The sequence below is a fragment of the Oncorhynchus keta genome, unplaced genomic scaffold (genome assembly GCF_023373465.1).
Source record: "Oncorhynchus keta strain PuntledgeMale-10-30-2019 unplaced genomic scaffold, Oket_V2 Un_contig_28385_pilon_pilon, whole genome shotgun sequence".
NCBI lineage: Eukaryota > Metazoa > Chordata > Actinopteri > Salmoniformes > Salmonidae > Oncorhynchus > Oncorhynchus keta.
In genome coordinates this window covers 78,847-101,288 of record NW_026286011.1, presented here as the reverse complement: position 1 = coordinate 101,288, position 22,442 = coordinate 78,847, and the positions used below count along the sequence as shown (strand labels likewise).

At 43.7% G+C, this 22,442-nt stretch overlaps 1 protein-coding gene across 1 annotated transcript in view; it reads left to right on the top strand.

Moving 5' to 3' along the window:
* The first annotated feature begins 13,260 nt into the window (after positions 1-13,260).
* LOC118377805 (contactin-5-like) overlaps positions 13,261-22,442 on the top strand; it is a 71,945-nt gene continuing 62,763 nt past the window's right edge. Inside the window, exon 1 of the mRNA XM_052507020.1 lies at positions 13,261-13,377. Coding sequence (XP_052362980.1) covers positions 13,261-13,377 — 117 coding nt within the window. The remainder of the gene's footprint in view (positions 13,378-22,442) is intronic.

Here is a 22,442-nt window from a genome sequence, read left to right as displayed (position 1 = left end):
TGTTGTAATCTTATTGGAGATTAGACTTATTTAATGTTATCAGTAAATCGCCTTGATTAAGGAATTTAAATGGTTGATTGGTCGGTAGATGGAAAAATAACATGTATTGAGCTGTTTATCCATTTCACTCTGTCTGCTGTTGTTATTGGTGTGGTACTTAGAATCACGTCAGAAACTGATTTCAGATCATCGTATTGAAGGTCACCCAGAAAAGTTTATCCTAAAATAGGAAGGCACCACCTGGGTTCACGGTGAACCAGTTTATGTAGCTTATACACTACAGTTCAAAAGTTTGGGGTCACTTAGACATTTCCTTGACACCATAGTACACTCCAAACTCGTCATTAAGCTTGAGACCCTGGGTCTTGACCCCGCCCTGTGCAACAGGGGCCTGAACTTTCTGACGGGCCGCCCCCAGGTAGTGAGAGTAGGAAACAACATCTCCACCTCGCTGAGCCTCAACACTGGGGCCCCACAAGGGTGCGTTCTCAACCATCTTCTGTACTCCCTGTTCACCCATGACTGCGTGGCCATGCACGCCTCCAACTCAATCATCAAGTTTGCGGACGACACAACAGTGGTAGGCTTGATTACCAACAACGATGAGACGGCCTACAGGGAGGAGGTGAGGGCACTCAGAGTGTGGTATCAGGAAAATAACCTCACACTCAAGGTCAACAAAACAAAGGAGATGATTGTGGACTTCAGGAAACAGCAGAGGGAGCACCCCCTTATCCACATCAATGGGACAGTAGTGGAGAGGGTGGAAAGTTTTAAGTTCCTCGGCGTACACATCATGGACAAACAAATGGTCCTCCCACACAGACGGCGTGGGGAAGAAGGCACAACAGCACCTCTTCAACCTCAGGAGGCTGAAGAAATTCGGCTTGTCTCACAAACATTTACAGATGCACAATCGAGAGCATCCTGTCGGGCTGTATCACCACCTGGTACGGCAACTGCTTCTCCCACAACCGTATGTCTCTCCAGAGGGTAGTGAGGTCTGCACAACGCATCACCGGGGGCAAACTACCTGCCCTCCAGGACACCTACACCACCCGATGTTACAGGAAGGCCATAAAGATCATCAAGGACAACAACCACTCGAGCCACTGCCTGTTCACCCCGCTATCATCCAGAAGGCGAGGTCTGTACAGGTGCATCAAAGCTGGGACCGAGAGACTGAAAAACAGCTTCTATCACAAGGCCATCAGACTGTTAAACAGCCATCATTAACATAGAGAGGCTGTTGCCAACATACTGACTCAACTCCAGCCACTTTAACAATTAATAGTAATTAATTTAATAGTATTAAAGATCATGAAGGACAACAACCACCCGAGCCACTGCCTGTTCACCCCGCTATCATCTAGAAGGCGAGGTCTGTACAGGTGCATCAAAGCTGGGACCGAGAGGCTGAAAAACAGCTTCTATCTCAAGACCATCAGACTGTTAAACAAATCTCAAATCTCTAGCCACTTTAATAATAAAAAATGTGATGTAATAAATGTATCACTAGTCACTTTAAACAATGCCACTTTATATAATGTTTACATACCCTCCATTACTCATCTCATATGTTTATACTGTACTCTATACCATCTACTGCATCTTGCCTATGCCGTTCAGCCATCGCTCATCCGTATATTTTTATGTACAAATTCTTATTCACTCCTTTACACTTGTGTGTGTATAAGGTAATTGTTGTGAAAATGTTAGGTTAGATTACTCGTTGGATATTGTCGGAACTAAAAGCACAAGCATTTCGCTACACTCGCATTAACATCTGCTAACCATGTTTATGTGACAAATACATTTGTTTTGATTTGTTTTTTAAAGAAAAGCATATTTTTGTCCATTAAAATAACATCAAATTGATCCGAATAAAAGTGTAGACATTGTTAATGTTGTAAATGACAATTGTGGCTGGAAACGGCAACATTAACCATGTTTATGTGACAAATAAATTTGTTTTGATTTGTTTTTTAAAGAAAAGCATATTTTTGTCCATTAAAATAACATCAAATTGATCCGAATAAAAGTGTAGACATTGTTAATGTTGTAAATGACAATTGTGGCTGGAAACGGCAACATTTTTTATAGAATATCTACATAGGCGTACAGAGGCCCATTATCAGCAACCATCACTCCTGGGTTCCAATGGCACATTGTGTTAGCTATTCCAAGATTATAATTTTAAAAGGCTAATTGATCATTTGAAAACACTTTTGCAAATATCTTAGCGCAGCTGAAAATTGTTGTTCTGATTAAAGAATCAATAAATCTGGCCTTCTTTAGACTAGTTGAGTATCTGGAGCATAAGCATTTGTGGGTTCGATTACGGGCTCAAAATGGACAGAAACAAAAACCTTTCTTCTGAAACTTGTCAGTCTATTCTTGTTCTGAGAAAGAAAGGCTATTCCATGCGAGAAATTGCCAAAAAACAGAAGATCTCATACAACGCTGTGTACTACTCCCTTCACAGAACAGCGCAAACTGTCTCTAACCAGAATAGAAAGAGGAGTGGGAGGCCCCGGTGCACAACTGAGCAAGAGGACAAGTACATTAGAGTGTCTAGTTTGAGAACCAGACGCTTCACAAGTCCTCAACTGGCAGCCTCATTAAATAGTACCCGCAAAACACCAGTCTCAACGTCAACAGTGAAGAGGCGACTCCGGGTTGCTGCGTTCTCGGCTAAGTTGCAAAGAAATTGCCATATCTCAGACAATACAAATAAAAGAACGCCAGCATCCCAGACTCTCATCTTCACTGTTGATGTTGAGACTGTTTTTTTGTGGGTACTATTTCATTGCAAAAGGGTTTTCGCATGATCAACTAGTCTTTTAAAATGATAGACTCAGCTAAAACAACGTGCCATTGGAACACAGGAGTGATTGTTGCTGATAACGGGCCTCTGTACGCCTTTGCAGATATTCCATGAAAAATCTGCCGGTTTCAGCTACAATAGTAATTTACGGGGTTCCACTAGCGAAACGTTTCTACAACATCCGGTGAAAATGCAGACCGCGAAATTATTAAATTAATAAATCTATTAGATAAATTATTAGATATATTTAACTGTCATACAATCAGAAGCGTAATACAATATAATACACCTTAACCTCTTAACTTCAGCCACCATCCCCGATTTAATAACGAACTTGTAAGCCATCTGTAAATGCGAATAAAGTTGTTCAATTACAAGCCAATTTGGTTTAGCCACAGAAAAGCTGCAGCTAGCTACAAACCAAATGGAAAATACAACATTGCAAACTGCAAACCGAAATTCAAAATAAATTATTAGATATATTTAACTGTCATACAATCAGAAGCGTAATACAATATAATATAATATATATATATATATATATATAATAATATAACCTTAACCTCTTAACTTCAGCCACCATCCCGATTTCAAAAGGCAAACCATGCTATTATCTGAGGATCCCATCAAACAAACACATGACAATCATATTTCAACCCGCCAGGCGTGACACAAAACTCAGAAATAACGATATAATTCATGCCTTAACGTTGAAGATCTTCTTCTGTTGACAGTCCAATATGTCCCATAAACATCACAAATGGTCTTTTTGTTTGATTAATTCCGTCGTTATATATCTCCAAAATGTCCATTTATTTTGCGTTTAATTCAGAAAAACACCGGTTCCAACTCGCCCAACATGACTACACATTATCTAATAAGTTACCTGTAATCTTGGTCCAAACATTTCAAACAACTTTCCTAATCCAACTTTAGGTATTTATACTTTAAATAATCGATCAAATTTAAGATTGAATAAACCGTGTTCAATAGCTGAAAAAATGAAAGTGGAGCGAGCGGGCCTGAGTAGCAGGCAGTTTACTTTGGGCTTTTCATCCGGACGTGAAAATAGCGCCCCTATCAAAACAGGTTTTAACAACGTCTACACTGTATTTCTGATCCCTTTTATGTTATTTTAATGGACAAAGAACTTTTGAATGGTAGTGTACATACAGTACATACAGTACATACATACAGTACATACAGTACACACATACAGTACATACATACAGTACATACAGTACATACATACAGTACATACAGTACACACATACAGTACATATAGTACATACAGTACATAATAATAATAATATATAATATATGCCATTTAGCTGACGCTTTTATCCAAAGCGACTTACAGTCATGTGTGCATACATTCTACGTATGTATACATACTGTACATACAGTACATACAGTACATACATACAGTACATACAGTACATACATACAGTACATACAGTACATACATACAGTACATACAGTACATACAGTACACACATACAGTACATACAGTACACACATACAGTACACACATACAGTACATACAGTACACACATACAGTACATACAGTACTCACATACAGTACATACAGTACATACATACAGTACATACAGTACACACATACAGTACACACATACAGTACATACAGTACACACATACAGTACATACAGTACATACAGTACACACATATTTATTTTTATATTTTTTATTTCACCTTTATTTAACCAGGTAGGCTAGTTGAGAACAAGTTCTCATTTGCAACTGCGACCTGGCCAAGATAAAGCATAGCAGTGTGAACAGACAACACAGAGTTACACATGGAGTAAACAATTAGCAAGTCAATAACACAGTAGAAAAAAAAAAATGGGCAGTCTATATACAATGTGTGCAAAAGGCATGAGGAGGTAGGCGAATAATACAATTTTGCAGATTAACACTGGAGTGATAAATGATCAGATGGTCATGTACAGGTAGAGATATTGGTGTGCAAAAGAGCAGAAAAGTAAATAAATAAAAACAGTATAAAAACAGTATGGGAATGAGGTAGGTGAAAAAGGGTGAGCTATTTACCTATAGACTATGTACAGCTGCAGCGATCGGTTAGCTGCTCGGATAGCTGATGTTTGAAGTTGGTGAGGAGATAAAAGTCTCCAACTTCAGCGATTTTTGCAATTCGTTCCAGTCACAGGCAGCAGAGTACTGGAACGAAAGGCGGCCAAATGAGGTGTTGGCTTTAGGGATGATCAGTGAGATACACCTGCTGGAGCGCGTGCTACGGATGGGTGTTGCCATCGTGACCAGTGAACTGAGATAAGGCGGAGCTTTACCTAGCATGGACTTGTAAATGACCTGGAGCCAGTGGGTCTGGCGACGAATATGTAGTGAGGGCCAGCCGACTAGAGCATACAGGTCGCAGTGGTGGGTAGTATAAGGTGCTTTAGTGACAAAACGGATGGCACTGTGATAAACTGCATCCAGTTTGCTGAGTAGAGTGTTGGAAGCCATTTTGTAGATGACATCGCCGAAGTCGAGGATCGGTAGGATAGTCAGTTTTACTAGGGTAAGCTTGGCAGCGTGAGTGAAGGAGGCTTTGTTGCGGAATAGAAAGCCGACTCTGGATTTGATTTTTGATTGGAGATGTTTGATGTGAGTCTGGAAGGAGAGTTTGCAGTCTAGCCAGATACCTAGGTACTTATAGATGTCCACATATTCAAGGTTGGAACCATCCAGGGTGGTGATGCTAGTCGGGCATGCGGGTGCAGGCAGCGATCGGTTGAAGAGCATGCATTTGGTTTTACTCGCGTTTAAGAGCAGTTGGAGGCCACGGAAGGAGTGCTGTATGGCATTGAAGCTCGTTTGGAGGTTTGATAGCACAGTGTCCAATGACGGGCCGAAAGTATATAGAATGGTGTCGTCTGCGTAGAGGTGGATCAGGGAATCGCCCGCAGCAAGAGCAACATCATTGATATATACAGAGAAAAGAGTCGGCCCGAGAATTGAACCCTGTGGCACCCCCATAGAGACTGCCAGAGGACCGGACAGCATGCCCTCTGATTTGACACACTGAACTCTGTCTGCAAAGTAATTGGTGAACCAGGCAAGGCAGTCATCCGAAAAACCGAGGCTGTTGAGTCTGCCGATAAGAATTTGGTGATTGACAGAGTCGAAAGCCTTGGCGAGGTCGATGAAGACGGCTGCACAGTACTGTCTTTTATCGATGGCGGTTATGATATCATTTAGTACCTTGAGTGTGGCTGAGGTGCACCCGTGACCGGCTCGGAAACCAGATTGCACAGCGGAGAAGGTACGGTGGGATTCGAGATGGTCAGTGACCTGTTTGTTGACTTGGCTTTCGAAGACCTTAGATAGGCAGGGCAGGATGGATATAGGTCTATAGCAGTTTGGGTCCAGGGTGTCTCCTCCTTTGAAGAGGGGGATGACTGCGGCAGCTTTCCAATCCTTGGGGATCTCAGACGATATGAAAGAGAGGTTGAACAGGCTGGTAATAGGGGTTGCGACAATGGCGGCAGATAGTTTCAGAAATAGCGGGTCCAGATTGTCAAGCCCAGCTGATTTGTACGGGTCCAGGTTTTGCAGCTCTTTCAGAACATCTGCTATCTGGATTTGGGTAAAACATACAGTACATACAGTACATACACACAGTACATACAGTACATACAGTACATACATACAGTACATACAGTACATACAGTACATACATACAGTACATACATACAGTACATACAGTACACACATACAGTACATACAGTACATACAGTACATACAGTACATACATACAGTACATACAGTACATACAGTACACACATACAGTACATACAGTACATACAGTACATACAGTACATACATACAGTACATACAGTACACACATACAGTACACACATACAGTACATACAGTACATACAGTACACACATACAGTACATACAGTACATACAGTACATACATACAGTACATACAGTACATACAGTACACACATACAGTACATACAGTACATACAGTACATACATACAGTACATACAGTACATACAGTACATACATACAGTACATACAGTACACACATACAGTACATACAGTACACACATACAGTACATACAGTACATACAGTACATACATACAGTACATACAGTACATACAGTACACACATACAGTACATACAGTGCACACATACAGTACATACAGTACATACAGTACACACATACAGTACATACAGTACATACAGTACATACATACAGTACATACAGTACATACATACAGTACATACAGTACATACAGTACACACATACAGTACATACAGTACATACAGTACACACATACAGTACACACATACAGTACATACAGTACACACATACAGTACATACAGTACACACATACAGTACATACAGTACATACATACTGTACATACAGTACACACATACAGTACATACAGTACACACATACAGTACATACAGTACATACAGTACACACATACAGTACATACAGTACATACAGTACACACATACAGTACATACAGTACACACATACAGTACATACAGTACACACATACAGTACATACAGTACATACATACAGTACATACAGTACACACATACAGTACATACAGTACACACATACAGTACATATACACAGTACATACACAGTACATATGTACAGTAAATACCATATGTAACAGTATATGTAACAGCGAACCAGGGACCCTCTGCACACACCAACAACAGTCACACACGAAGCATCGTTTCCAATCGCTCCACAAAATCTGCGGCCCTTGCAGAGCAAGGGGAACCACTACTTCAAGGTCTCCGAGCAAGTGATGTCACCGATTGAAACGCTATTTAGTGCGCACCACTGCTAACTAAGCTAGCCGTTTCAAATCGGTTACACATAGTACATAGTACATATGAACAGTACTTATATACATACATACAGTACATACACAGTACATACATACAGTACAAATATACAGTGCATACATACTGTATATATACAGTACATATGAACAGTACTTATGTACATACATACAGTACATATACAGTACATACATATACTACATACATAGTGCATGACCTTTCCGTGGGATCTATCTGCACAGTCGGACCTAGATAGAACATACAGTATATGAAATGTTGAATATCCCCAAAGGGACTGTAATGCTCCGGGTGTCGTGGGTGTGGAGTCAAAATGCAGGAGGCAGAGTTCAATGCTGTGCGTCTTTTACTAGCACCAACGCACCATAGGGTGCTCACAAAAGTAACGTTCCCAAACACAGGGAAAAATTACAATGAAGAAATACACGACTAGGCACTAAACACGTACCTCTACAACAGAGCCGAAGGTTACAATGAAAATAATCCCGCACAACAACCAGGCGGGCCGGCTGTCTAATAAAGACAAACTAATTAAACTAATTACACATGAACAGGTGCTACCACTAAACATACAAGGAGGGAGAGGAAAAACAATCAGTGGCAGCTAATAGGCCGGTGATGACGACCGCCGAGCGCCAACCGCCCGGGAGGGGGAAACACCCTCGGTCGGACTCGTGACAGTACCCCCCTCCTGACGCGCGGCTCCCGCAGCGCGCCGACACCGGCCTCGAGGTCGCCCCGGAGGACGAGGTGCAGGGCGATCCGGATGGAGGCGATGGAAATCCCTCAACATGGATGGATCCAAGATGTCCCTCACCGGTACCCAGCACCTCTCCTCCGGACCGTACCCCTCCCAGTCCACGAGGTACTGCAGGCCCCTCACCCGGCGTCTTGAGTCCAGAATGGCCCGGATCGTGTACGCCGGGGTCCCCTCGATGTCCAGAGGGGGGAGGGACCTCCGGTACCTCACTGTCCTGCAGGGGACCAGCTACCACCGGCCTGAGGAGAGACACATGAAACGAGGGGTTAATACGATAATAGGAAGGGAGTTGTAATCGATAACACACCTCGTTTATTCTCCTCAGGACTTTAAAGGGCCCTACACACTGCGGACCCAGCTTCCGGCAGGGCAAGCGGAGAGGTAGGTTTCGGGTCGAGAGCCAGACCCTGTCCCCGGTACAAACACGGGGGCCTCACTGCGGTGGCGGTCAGCACTCCTCTTCTGCCGTCCACTCGCTTGTCGTAGAGATTCCTGGACGGCCCTCCAGGTCTCCTTGGAGCGCTGTACCCATTCCTCCACTGCAGGAGCCTCGGTCTGGCTCGGATGCCATGGTGCCAGGACCGGCTGGTATCCCAACACACACTGAAAAGGGGACACGTTAGTAGAGGAGTGGCGTAGTGAGTTCTGAGCCATTTCAGCCCAGGGAATGTATCGTGCCCACTCCCCTGGCCGATCCTGGCAATACGACCGCAGAAACCTACCCACCTCCTGGTTCATTCTCTCCACCTGCCCATTACTCTCGGGGTGATAACCGGAGGTCAGGCTGACAGAGACCCCCAAGCGTTCCATGAACGCTCTCCATACCCGAGACGTGAATTGGGGGCCCCGATCAGAAACGATGTCCTCCGGCACCCCGTAGTGCCGAAAGACATGGGTAAATAATGCCTCCGCAGTCTGCAGGGCTGTAGGGATACCGGGCAACGGGAGGAGACGGCAGGACTTAGAAAACCGATCCACAATCACTAGAACCGCGGTGTTCCCCTGAGACGGCGGAAGATCGGTCAGGAAATCTATGGACAGATGTGACCATGGCCGCTGTGGAACGGGGAGGGGTTGTAGCTTCCCTCTAGGAAGGTGCCTAGGAGCCTTACCCTGAGCGCACACTGAGCAAGAGGAGACATAACCCTTAACGTCCTTAACCAACGTAGGCCACCAATACCTCCCCTGAAGGCTCCCCACTGTCCTCGTCACCCCAGGGTGACCCGAGGAGGGTAGGACGTGAGCCCACCGAATCAGCTTGTCCCGAACATCAAGCGGCACGTACCTTCGCCCCGCTGGACACTGAGGAGGCGCGGGTTCAGCCCGTAGCGCCCGCTCGATGTCCGAGTCCACCTCCCATACCACTGGGGCTACCAGCTTAGAGGCGGGAAGGATGGGAGTAGGTTCGGTGGACCCATCCTCGGTGTCGTAAAGGCGGGACAGTGCGTCAGCCTTCACGTTCTGGGAGCCCGGTCTATAAGACAAAGTAAACCGGAACCGGGTGAAGAATATGGCCCACCTTGCCTGACGTGGGTTAAGTCTCCTTGCAGCCCGAATATACTCCAGATTCTGGTGGTCGGTCCAGATGAGAAAAGGGTGCTTGGCCCCCTCAAGCCAGTGTCTCCACACCTTCAGAGCTCTAACCACCGCTAGCAACTCCCGGTCCCCCACATCATAGTTACGCTCCGCTGGGCTGAGCTTCCTTGAGAAGAAAGCGCAGGGGCGGAGTTTGGTGGCGTACCCGCGCTGTGATAGCACGGCACCCACCCCAGCCTCGGACGCGTCCACCTCCACTATGAATGCTAGAGAGGGATCCGGATGCGCCAACACGGGCGCATCAGTGAACAGCGCCTTCAACTTGTTGAATGCTCTGTCCGCCTGTGCTGACCACTGCAATCGCACCGGGCCCCCTCAGCAGTGAGGTAATGGGAGCCGCTATCTGGCCAAAACCCGGATAAACCTCCGGTAGTAGTTGGCAAAACCCAAAAACCGCTGCACCTCCTTTACCGTGGTTGGAGTCGGCCAATTACGCACGGCCCTAATGCGGTCACCCTCCATCACCACCCCGAGGTGGAAATGCGATATCCCAGAAAAGAGACGGCTCGTTTAGAGAACACGCATTTCTCAGCCTTGACGTATAGGTCATGCTCCAGCAGTCTACCAAGCACTTTGCGCACCAGAGACACATGCGCGGTGTGAGTGGCCGAGTAGATCAGAATGTCATCGATATAAACAACCACTCCCTGCCCGCACAGGTCCCTGAGAATCTCGTCTACAAAGGATTGGAAAACGGCTGGAGCATTCTTTAACCCATATGGCATGACGAGGTACTCATAGTGGCCGGATGTAGTACTAAATGCGGTTTTCCACTCGTCTCCCTTCCGAATACGCACCAGACTATACGCGCTCCTGAGATCCAGTTTTGTGAAGAACTGCGCTCCGTGGAACGATTCCACCGCCGTAGCGATGAGAGGTAGAGGGTAACTATACCCCACTGTGATGGCGTTTAGACCTCTATAATCGATACACGGACGCAAACCTCCCTCCTTTTTCCTCACAAAAAGAAACTCGAGGAGACGGGTGAAATGGAGGGCCGAATGTACCCCTGTCCCAGCGACTCCGTGACATATGTCTCCATTGCCAACGTCTCCTCCTGGGACAGCGGGTACACGTGACTCTTGGGAAGCGCAGCGTCTACCTGGAGATCTATCGTACAATCCCTTCCCGGTCGATAAGGTGGTAATTTAGTCGCTTTCACTTTACTGAAAGCGATTGCCAAATCGGCATACTCGGGGGAATGCACACCGTGGAACCCTGGTCTGGACTCTCCACCGACGTGGCACCGATGGAAACTCCCAAACACCTTCCAGAACACTCCTCTGACCACCCCTGGAGAACCCCTGTCTCCACGAAATTTTAGGATTGTGCCGGGCCAGCCAGGGAGTCCCCAGCACCACTGGAAACGCAGGCGAATCAATAATAAAAAAACTGATACGCTCCCTATGATTCCCCTGCGTCACCATGTCCAGTGGGACCGTGGTCTCCCGACCATCCCTGACCCTAATGGCCGGCTATCTAGGGAGTGCACGGGGAAAGGAGAATCTATCGGCACCAGCGGAACCCCTAACTTAAGGGCGAGTCCGCGATCCATAAAGTTCCCAGCTGCGCCTGAATCGACTAGCGCCCTATGCTGGGAAGAGGGAAAAAAGTGAAGGAAAGAGATTAAGACAAACATATGGCCAACAAGGGATTCTGGGTGAGTCTGATGCTGACTCACCTGGGGTGACCGAGAAGCGTTCCGCCTGCCATCTCTACTCCCAGACGGACCCCCCCAGCACCGATCAGACGTGTGCCCTCGCCGACCACAGTTGGTGCAGGGAAGGCCGCCTCCTCCGGTACCCCTCGGCGTAGCCCCTCCCAACTCCATGGGAATGGGAGCGGAGGGGCTGGGTGGTGGAACGCACAGAACCCTCTCTGAACGCCCGCGGGCAGCCAGCAGATTATCCAGTCGAATGGACATGTCGATCAGCTGATCCAGTGACAGAGTGGTGTCCCGACACGCTAACTCCCGGCGGACGTCCTCTCGGAGACTACACCTGTAGTGGTCCATAAGGGCCCTGTCGTTCCACCCAGATCCGGCTGCCAAGGTCCGGAACTCCAGCGCGTAATCCTGGGCGCTCCTCCTCTCCTGCCTGAGATGAAATAGTCGTTCTCCCACCGCTCGGCCGTCTAGAGGGTGATCAAACACGGCACGGAAGCGGCAGGAAAACTCTGTGTGGTGCTCCCGCGCTGAGTCTGGGCCATTCCAGACTGCGTTCGCCCACTCCAGAGCACGACCCGTGAGGCAGGAGATGAGGACACTCACCCTCTCTGCTCCTGAGGGAGTGGGTCTGATGGTGGCCAGGTATAGCTCCAGCTGAAGCAGAAACCCCTGGCAACCCGCCGCCGCTCCATCATAAGCCCTCGGTAGCGTCAGACGGAGGGTGCTGGCGTCGGGAGATGGGGAGTCCGGAACCGTGGGTGCCGAAGGTGGAGAGAGGAGACCACTCCTCTCCCATCTTTCCATTCTCTCCATCACTTGATCCATCGCGGATCCGATCCGATGGAGGACAGTGGTGTGGTGGAGAACCCGTTCCTCCATCGATGGGAGAGGGTTGGCTGCTGCTCCTGCTGACTCCATCAATCTAATTGGTGCGGGATTCTGTAATGCTCCGGGTGTCGTGGGTGTGGAGTCAAAATGCAGGAGGCAGAGTTCAATGCTGTGCGTCTTTTACTAGCACCAACGCACCATAGGGTGCTCACAAAAGTAACGTTCCCAAACACAGGGGAAAAATTACAATGAAGAAATACACGACTAGGCACTAAACACGTACCTCTACAACAGAGCCGAAGGTTACAATGAAAATAATCCCGCACAACAACCAGGCGGGCCGGCTGTCTAATAAAGACAAACTAATTAAACTAATTACACATGAACAGGTGCTACCACTAAACATACAAGGAGGGAGAGGAAAAACAATCAGTGGCAGCTAATAGGCCGGTGACGATGACCGCCGAGCGCCAACCGCCCGGGAGGGGAAACACCCTCGGTCGGACTCGTGACAGGGACGTTCTAAAATACCAACATACGCTGCTCTTTGACTTTCTGAGCTCCTCTTCCCTCTTCCAGCAACTTCATATAATTTAATGAATAATACAAGCTACTAAACCTGCATGAAGCTGTTTCGTTTCCATACCTGTATTGATTTGTATTTCCTTTTGTATTGTCTTTGCTTTATTTTCTCTGACAGGATAATGTTATTACGAAATAACACTCTGAGGATCATCAACTCCAGTCGCTCTGACGAGGGGGACTATGTATGTCGAGCTGAGAATCAGTTTGGTTCGGCTGAGATGACGGCCATGCTCCGGGTAAAAGGTAAGTGATGCCCAGAGGGGGCTTTATTTTTCTGCCAAATTAATGCTGGTCACCCACCAGTAAACAGTTCCCCAATGTCGTTTCCGCCACCTTTGCCTGAGTGCCGGGGCGGGGCGGAGGTGAGAGAGAGGGGGAGAAGGAACGGACTTTCTGTTCGCTCGACCGTGAAGCAAAAGGGTTTTCACATTCAAGAATCATTTCACAAGGGAACACTATTTGACAGCGTAAAAGGGCCTGTAATGTAACGCAGCATTCAGATCTAGTAGCTAGTTATATTCAGATCTAAAGATCTAAAGAGACCCTGGGTGTAGAGTGTTTGACCTGCGTCAGGGTTTAGTGTTCAGGATTTGTTTTGATAATGACACTTCAGATGCCAAACGTGCTTTTGTCAATTTCTCTGGATTATTGATGCCATGCCACTATAGCCATAGGCCTACAAATGGCATAGTCCCATGTAGCTCAGCTGGCAGAGCATTGCGATTCCCCTGGGGGACCAGAATAAAATATGCTCTCACTACTGTAGTAGCTCTGCAAAATGACTAAACATGTATAAAATAACACCTATAGTCAGAATTGTCTCATTAACACATCCAGATCTGTGACCAGTCTAGCGTCAACTATGGTGGGTCCTAAGATGGCAATGTAATGGGCTAGAGTTAGTGGTTATCTCTGAATATCTTTGTCTTATATTATAAACCATAGACACACCATAGATGGTATGACACTAATAGTCAGACGAGTTGACAATAACCAGTGTTATCACTTGAACAGGACAGAGTCTAGGTTAGTGTTATATCCTAACAGTATAGCAGTATTAGTATGTGAAGAGACCTAGTCTAGGTTAGTGTTATATCCTAACAGTGCAGCAGTATTAGTATGTGAAGAGACCTAGTCTAGGTTAGTGTTGTATCCTAACAGTACAGCAGTATTAGTATGTGAAGAGACCTAGTCTAGGTTAGTGTTGTATCCTAACAGTACAGCAGTATTAGTATGTGAAGAGACCTAGTCTAGGTTAGTGTTGTATCCTAACAGTGCAGCAGTATTAGTATGTGAAGAGACCTAGTCTAGGTTAGTGTTGTATCCTAACAGTACAGCAGTATTAGCATGTGAAGAGACCTAGTCTAGGTTAGTGTTGTATCCTAACAGTACAGCAGTATTAGTATGTGAAGAGACCTAGTCTAGGTTAGTGTTATATCCTAACAGTGCAGCAGTATTAGCATGTGAAGAGACCTAGTCTAGGTTAGTGTTGTATCCTAACAGTTCAGCAGTATTAGTATGTGAAGAGACCTAGTCTAGGTTAGTGTTGTATCCTAACAGTGCAGCAGTATTAGTATGTGAAGAGACCTAGTCTAGGTTAGTGTTATATCCTAACAGTGCAGCAGTATTAGTATGTGAAGAGACCTAGTCTAGGTTAGTGTTATATCCTAACAGTACAGCAGTATTAGTATGTGAAGAGACCTAGTCTAGGTTAGTGTTATATCCTAACAGTGCAGCAGTATTAGTATGTGAAGAGACCTAGTCTAGGTTAGTGTTATATCCTAACAGTGCAGCAGTATTAGTATGTGAAGAGACCTAGTCTAGGTTAGTGTTGTATCCTAACAGTGCAGCAGTATTAGTATGTGAAGAGACCTAGTCTAGGTTAGTGTTATATCCTAACAGTGCAGCAGTATTAGCATGTGAAGAGACCTAGTCTAGGTTAGTGTTATATCCTAACAGTGCAGCAGTATTAGTATGTGAAGAGACCTAGTCTAGGTTAGTGTTGTATCCTAACAGTACAGCAGTATTAGTATGTGAAGAGACCTAGTCTAGGTTAGTGTTGTATCCTAACAGTGCAGCAGTATTAGCATGTGAAGAGACCTAGTCTAGGTTAGTGTTATATCCTAACAGTGCAGCAGTATTAGTATGTGAAGAGACCTAGTCTAGGTTAGTGTTATATCCTAACAGTACAGCAGTATTAGCATGTGAAGAGACCTAGTCTAGGTTAGTGTTGTATCCTAACAGTGCAGCAGTATTAGCATGTGAAGAGACCTAGTCTAGGTTAGTGTTATATCCTAACAGTGCAGCAGTATTAGTATGTGAAGAGACCTAGTCTAGGTTAGTGTTATATCCTAACAGTGCAGCAGTATTAGTATGTGAAGAGACCTAGTCTAGGTTAGTGTTGTATCCTAACAGTACAGCAGTATTAGTATGTGAAGAGACCTAGTCTAGGTTAGTGTTATATCCTAACAGTACAGCAGTATTAGTATGTGAAGAGACCTAGTCTAGGTTAGTGTTATATCCTAACAGTGCAGCAGTATTAGTATGTGAAGAGACCTAGTCTAGGTTAGTGTTATATCCTAACAGTGCAGCAGTGCAGCAGTGATAAGATATAGCATTGCTGTGCTTCCAAGGCCAGACCCCTGCAAAGTCTGGGGGAGGTTGCTCAGCTGTTGTATCCCATAACAGTGGCAGCAGCCCTCATTAGGATGGCGGACATTTTGAATAAGAGAGATGACCAATACAGTCTAGGTATAACTGTAGCTATTATAACAGTGCAGCAGTATAACTAGTATGTAGTTATAACTTAGACCTAGTCTAGGTACAGTAGTAGTTATATTCAAACAGTGCAGCAGTATTAGTATGTGAAGAGACCTAGTTATAACTCAATACAGTTAGTTATAACTGTATTAACAGTGCAGCAGTATTAGTATAACTCAAGAGACTCAATACAGTCTAGTTATAACTCAATTATATCCTAACAGTGCAGCAGTATTAGTATGTGAAGAGAGCTAGTTATAGGTTAGTGTTGTTATAACTAACAGTGCAGCAGTTATAACTATGTGAAGATAACTCTAGTCTAGGTTAACTCAATACAGTGTTGTATAACTAACAGTACAGCAGTATTAGTATGTGAAGAGACCTAGTCTAGGTTAGTGTTATATCCTAACAGTGCAGCAGTATTAGTATGTGAAGAGACCTAGTCTAGGTTAGTGTTGTATCCTAACAGTACAGCAGTATTAGTATGTGAAGATGACTGAGTCTATATCAGTGTTAATACAGTGTTTATAACTCCAGTAACAGTGCAGCAGTGGTGTGTCCTGTTCAGAGGTGTTATAATGATGACAGTGCAAAAAATGTAGCTAGTTATAATTCAATGTTGTGATGACAGTGATAAGATAGTAGCATTGCTGTGCTTCCAGAGGCCATAGTGTAGGAATTGAATACCCCTGTTATAACAAAGTGGAGGTATAACTTAATGGGGTAGCTAGTTATAACGTACAGGTGCTCAGCTGTAAGGTGTCACATGACCCATCTCTGGAAGTGGGCTTCCAGTGGCTCCTCAACCAGCAGCCCCTTATAATTCAATACAGTAGCTAGTTATAACAATACTTCCAACAGGAGGGCGGACATTATAACTCAATACATAGCTAATAAGTAATAGATGATAATCAATACAGTAGCTAGTTATAATTCAATACAGTAGCTAGTTATAACTCAATACAGTAGCTAGTTATAACTCAATACAGTAGCTAGTTATAACTTAATACAGTAGCTAGTTATAACTCAATACAGTAGCTAGTTATAATTCAATACAGTAGCTAGTTATAACTCAATACAGTAGCTAGTTATAATTCAATACAGTAGCTAGTTATAATTCAATACAGTAGCTAGTTATAACTCAATACAGTAGCTAGTTATAATTCAGTTATAACTCAATACAGTAGCTAGTTATAATTCAATACAGTAGCTAGTTATAATTCAATACAGTAGCTAGTTATAACTCAATACAGTAGCTAGTTATAACTTAATACAGTAGATAGTTATAATTCAATACAGTAGCTAGTTATAATTCAATACAGTAGCTAGTTATAATTCAATACAGTAGCTAGTTATAATTCAATACAGTAGCTAGTTATAATTCAATACAGTAGCTAGTTATAACTTAATACAGTAGCTAGTTATAACTTAATACAGTAGCTAGTTATAACTCAATACAGTAGCTAGTTATAACTTAATACAGTAGCTAGTTATAACTCAATACAGTAGCTAGTTATAACTTAATACAGTAGCTAGTTATAACTCAATACAGTAGCTAGTTATAACTCAATACAGTAGCTAGTTATAACTTAATACAGTAGCTAGTTATAACTCAATACAGTAGCTAGTTATAATTCAATACAGTAGCTAGTTATAACTTAATACAGTAGCTAGTTATAACTTAATACAGTAGCTAGTTATAACTCAATACAGTAGCTAGTTATAACTTATTACAGTAGCTAGTTATAACTCAATACAGTAGCTAGTTATAACTCAATACAGTAGCTAGTTATAACTTAATACAGTAGCTAGTTATAACTCAATACAGTAGCTAGTTATAACTCAATACAGTAGCTAGTTATAACTCAATACAGTAGCTAGTTATAATTCAGCTAGTTATAACTCAATACAGTAGCTAGTTATAACTCAATACAGTAGCTAGTTATAACTAAATACAGTAGCTAGTTATAACTCAATACAGTAGCTAGTTATAACTCAATACAGTAGCTAGTTATAACTCAATACAGTAGCTAACTCAATACAGTAGTAGTTATAATTCAATACAGTAGCTAGTTATAACTCAATACAGTAGCTAGTTATAACTCAATACAGTAGCTAGTTATAATTCAATACAGTAGCTAGTTATAACTTAATACAGTAGCTAGTTATAACTTAATACAGTAGCTAGTTATAACTCAATACAGTAGCTAGTTATAATTCAATACAGTAGCTAGTTATAACTCAATGCAGTAATGAAATACACTTTATTACATTAAGTAAATATAACTTGATAGAGTATTCTGACCCCTTGATTTTTCCACATTTTGTTACATTAAAGACTTATTCTAAAATTGATTAAATGGTTTATTTGACAAAGCAAAACCCCTTTTGTATTTTATTTTAGCAAATATTTAAAAGCAAATATTTCAAAAAAAAAAATGAAATATCACAGAAGTATTCAGACCGTTTTTGCAGTACTTTATTGAAGCACCTTTGGCTGCAATTACAGCCTCAAGTCTTCTTGGGTTGGACACTACAAGCTTGGCACACCAGTATCTGTGGAGTTTCTCCCACACCAGTATCTGTGGGGTTTCTCCCAGACCTGTATTTGGGGAGTTTCTCCCACACCTGTATTTGGGGAGTTTCTCCCACGCCTGTATTTGGGGAGTTTCTCCCACACCTGTATTTGGGGAGTTTCTCCCACGCCTGTATTTGGGGAGTTTCTCCCACACCTGTATTTGGGGAGTTTCTCCCACACCTGTATTTGGGGAGTTTCTCCCACACCTGTATTTGGGGAGTTTCTCCCACACCTGTATTTGGGGAGTTTCTCCCACGCCTGTATTTGGGGAGTTTCTCCCACACCTGTATTTGGGTTTCTCCCACCTGGAGTTTCTCCCACACCTGTATTTGGGGAGTTTCTCCCACACCTGTATTTGGGGAGTTTCTCCCACACCTGTATTTGGGGAGTTTCTCCCACACCTGTATTTGTGGAGTTTCTCCCACACCTGTATTTGGGGAGTTTCTCCCACACCTGTATTTGGGGAGTTTCTCCCACACCTGTATTTGGGGAGTTTCTCCCACACCTGTATTTGGGGAGTTTCTCCCACACCTGTATTTGGGGAGTTTCTCCCACGCCTGTATTTGGGGAGTTTCTCCCACACCTGTATTTGGGGAGTTTCTCCCACACCTGTATTTGGGGAATTTCTCCCACACCTGTATTTGGGGAGTTTCTCCCACACCAGTTTCTCCCATCTGGGGAGTTTCTCCCACACCTGTATTTGGGGAGTTTCTCCCAGGTTGGATGGGGAGCTTCACTGCACAGCTATTTTCAGGTCTCTCTAGAGATGTTAGATCAGGTTCAAGTCTGGGCTCTGGCTAGGCCACTCAAGGACATTCAGAGTCCCGAAGCAACTCCTGCGTTGTCTTGGTTGTGTGCTTAGGGTCGTTGTCCTGTTGGAAGGTGAACCTTCGCCCCCAGTCTGAGGTCCTGAGTGCAGGTTTTCATCAAGGATCTCTCTGAATTTCGCTCTGTTCATCTTTGCCTTGATCCTGACTAGTCTCGCAGTCCCTGCCGCTGAAAAACATCCTCACAAGCCTGATGCTGCCAACACCATGCTTCACTGTTGTGATGGTGCCAGGTTTCCTCCAGATGTGACTTTTGGCATTCAGAGTGACCATCGGGTTCTTGGTCACCTTCTTGTCCAAGGCTCTTTTCCCCCGATTGATCAGTTTGGCGGGGCGGCCAGCTCTAGGAATAGTCTTGGTGGTTCAAACTTCTTTCATTTAAGAATGATGGAGGCCACTGTGTTCTTAGGGACCTTCAATGCTGCAGAATGATGGAGGCCACTGTGTTCTTAGGGACCTTCAATGCTGCAGAATGATGGAGGCCACTGTGTTCTTAGGGACCTTCAATGCTTCAGAATGATGGAGGCCACTGTGTTCTTAGGGACCTTCAATGCTGCAGAAATATTTTGAACCCCTTCCCCCCAGATCTGTGCCTCAACACAATCCTGTCTTGTAGCTCTCGACAATTCCTTCGCCCTTATGGCCTGGTTTTTGCTCTGACATGCACTGTGTCGTGACGTGACTTTCATTAATCTGATGACCCCTTATTTTTTTAATCCACTGACTATGTTAAATTGTTACCCGATTAAATGAATAATGAAACAATTAACTAATTAGGAATTTGGGAGAGAGTGGTTGTTTAAAGAGATACCATCTTCTAAATTGAACTCCGATGGTATTAATTAAACTCCAAAGGTATTAAATTATTGTAACGTCGTTTGTCTGTTGAATGAAGAGAGTCAGACTGAAATGCAGCGTGTAGGTTACTCATGACTTTAATGAATGAATACGGTACATGAAAATAACCGATATAAGAAAACAACAAACGAAACGTGAAACTAATTACAGCCTATCTGGTGACTACAACACAGAGACAGGAACAAACACCCACAAAATACAAAGCGAACTCAGGCTACCTAAATACGGTTCCCAATCCGAGACAACGAGAATCACCTGACTCCAATTGAGAATCGCTTCAGGCAAGCCAAGCCTAACTAGACACACCCCTAATCATACACAATCCCAATTAATACAAACCCCAATACGAAACCCAACATATAAACCCATGTCACACCCTGGCCTACCCAAACATATACCAAAAAACACAAAATACAATGACCAAGGCGTGACAATTATAACATCTTATCATATCATCATTCTGAAGAGTCGTAACTTCCTGCATTTGTATACTTACTTATGATTCAGCACTAATTGGGTTAATTATTTATTTGCTAGCTAACTAAATAATAACACAGAATAAACATACACACTTAATGGTAAAAAGGTCCCATGCGGACTGAAAACATGTGGCGGCTTGTTAGAAGAATATGGAGAGAGAGAGAGAGTGTAAGGGGTGCGTACTGGCGGCAGAGAAGTCACACGCAGGAGAGCAAAAACTGTTTCCAAACGATGCAGTTTAATAACAAAACTGTTCCATTTGAAGCTGCGTATTTGAAGATAGGCCAGCCAGCCGTGTCGATTGTCCAGTGGGGTTATGAGAGTAGTGTACTACGGGGATTTGACAAGAGTAATAGGATGGTTTGAAGAGTTTGCTTTTGTAGATATTTGACTCAGGACAGCTTATCAGCCCTACCAGTCTTTGTTCAAGAGGGGAGTTTTCTCCTCTCTCCAAATCGTGTTGTTAGCCAGAGTTTGAATCACTTTACATGTGCAGCTGCAGCCTGGCGATCTTCTGGTCTAGTCTGGGAGGTGAGTTTATTTTCTTCACCTTGTGTTGAGGTTCATAGTTCCAACCATTTCAAACATGTAGCTACCGCATCCACGCTTTTCTGGTCTAATGTGAATTTCTGTTATCAATCCTTTTATGCACTCTGGCCGAAGGGGACGGTTCCGTCAGTCTGACACGCTCTCTGACCTCACTTGGGGCATGGCTACTTACTATGCTCAGTTTCTAAGAGATAGATTCTCTTATACCTCCTAAAATCACATCTTAACACAAATACTTATGCTTTTTCAGATACAACGTTAAGTATGGAGATTTCATACCTGTAGAGTAAATACTTTAAGTTACAGTATTTCCTTTATAAACATGTTAATGACATCACAAAATAAAAAACAATATAACATTCATTTTCTACAGATCATCTCTGACCATCCCTCGTTCGTATGTTAGAAATATTGTTCCAGTATTGCTTTAGAATGTGTTAGAGTTTTGGTGTGGACAAGTATGTTAATAAAGAACATTCCTTGGTTTTGAGACTGAGATCTCCTTTCCTTTACATTTATGACAGGGTGTGAGCTGTCAAACCGTTGGACGCCAATCAGGTTGTAGAAACATTTTAGGGATGATCAATGGAAACAGGAGGCACCTGAGCTCAATCGAGTCTCATGGCAAAGGGTCTGAATACTTACGTAAATAAGGTATCTGATTTGTATTATTATTTTATTTCAAAAACCTGTTTTCACTTTATCATTATGGCGTATTGTGTGTTTTTATTTAATCCATTTTAGATTAAGGTTGTAACTTAACAAAATGTGAAATAAATCAAGGGGTACTGTATACCTCATTAGAGCAGGCCATTATACCTCAATACAGTAGGCCATTATACCTCAATAGAGCAGGCCATTATACCTCAATTAGAGTAGGCCATTTTACCTCATTAGAGCAGGCCATTATACCTCAATAGAGTAGGCCATTATACCTCAATACAGCAGGCCATTATACCTCAATAGAGCAGGCCATTATACCTCATTAGAGCAGGCCATTATACCTCAATAGAGCAGGCCATTATACCTCAATAGAGCAGGCCATTATACCTCAATAGAGCAGGCCATTATACCTCAATAGAGCAGGCCATTATACCTCAATACAGTAGGTCATTATATACCTCAACAGAGCAGGCCATTATACCTCAATAGAGCAGGCCATTATACCTCAATACAGGCCATTATATACCTCAATACAGTAGGTCATTATATACCTCATTAGAGCAGGCCATTATACAATACAGTAGGC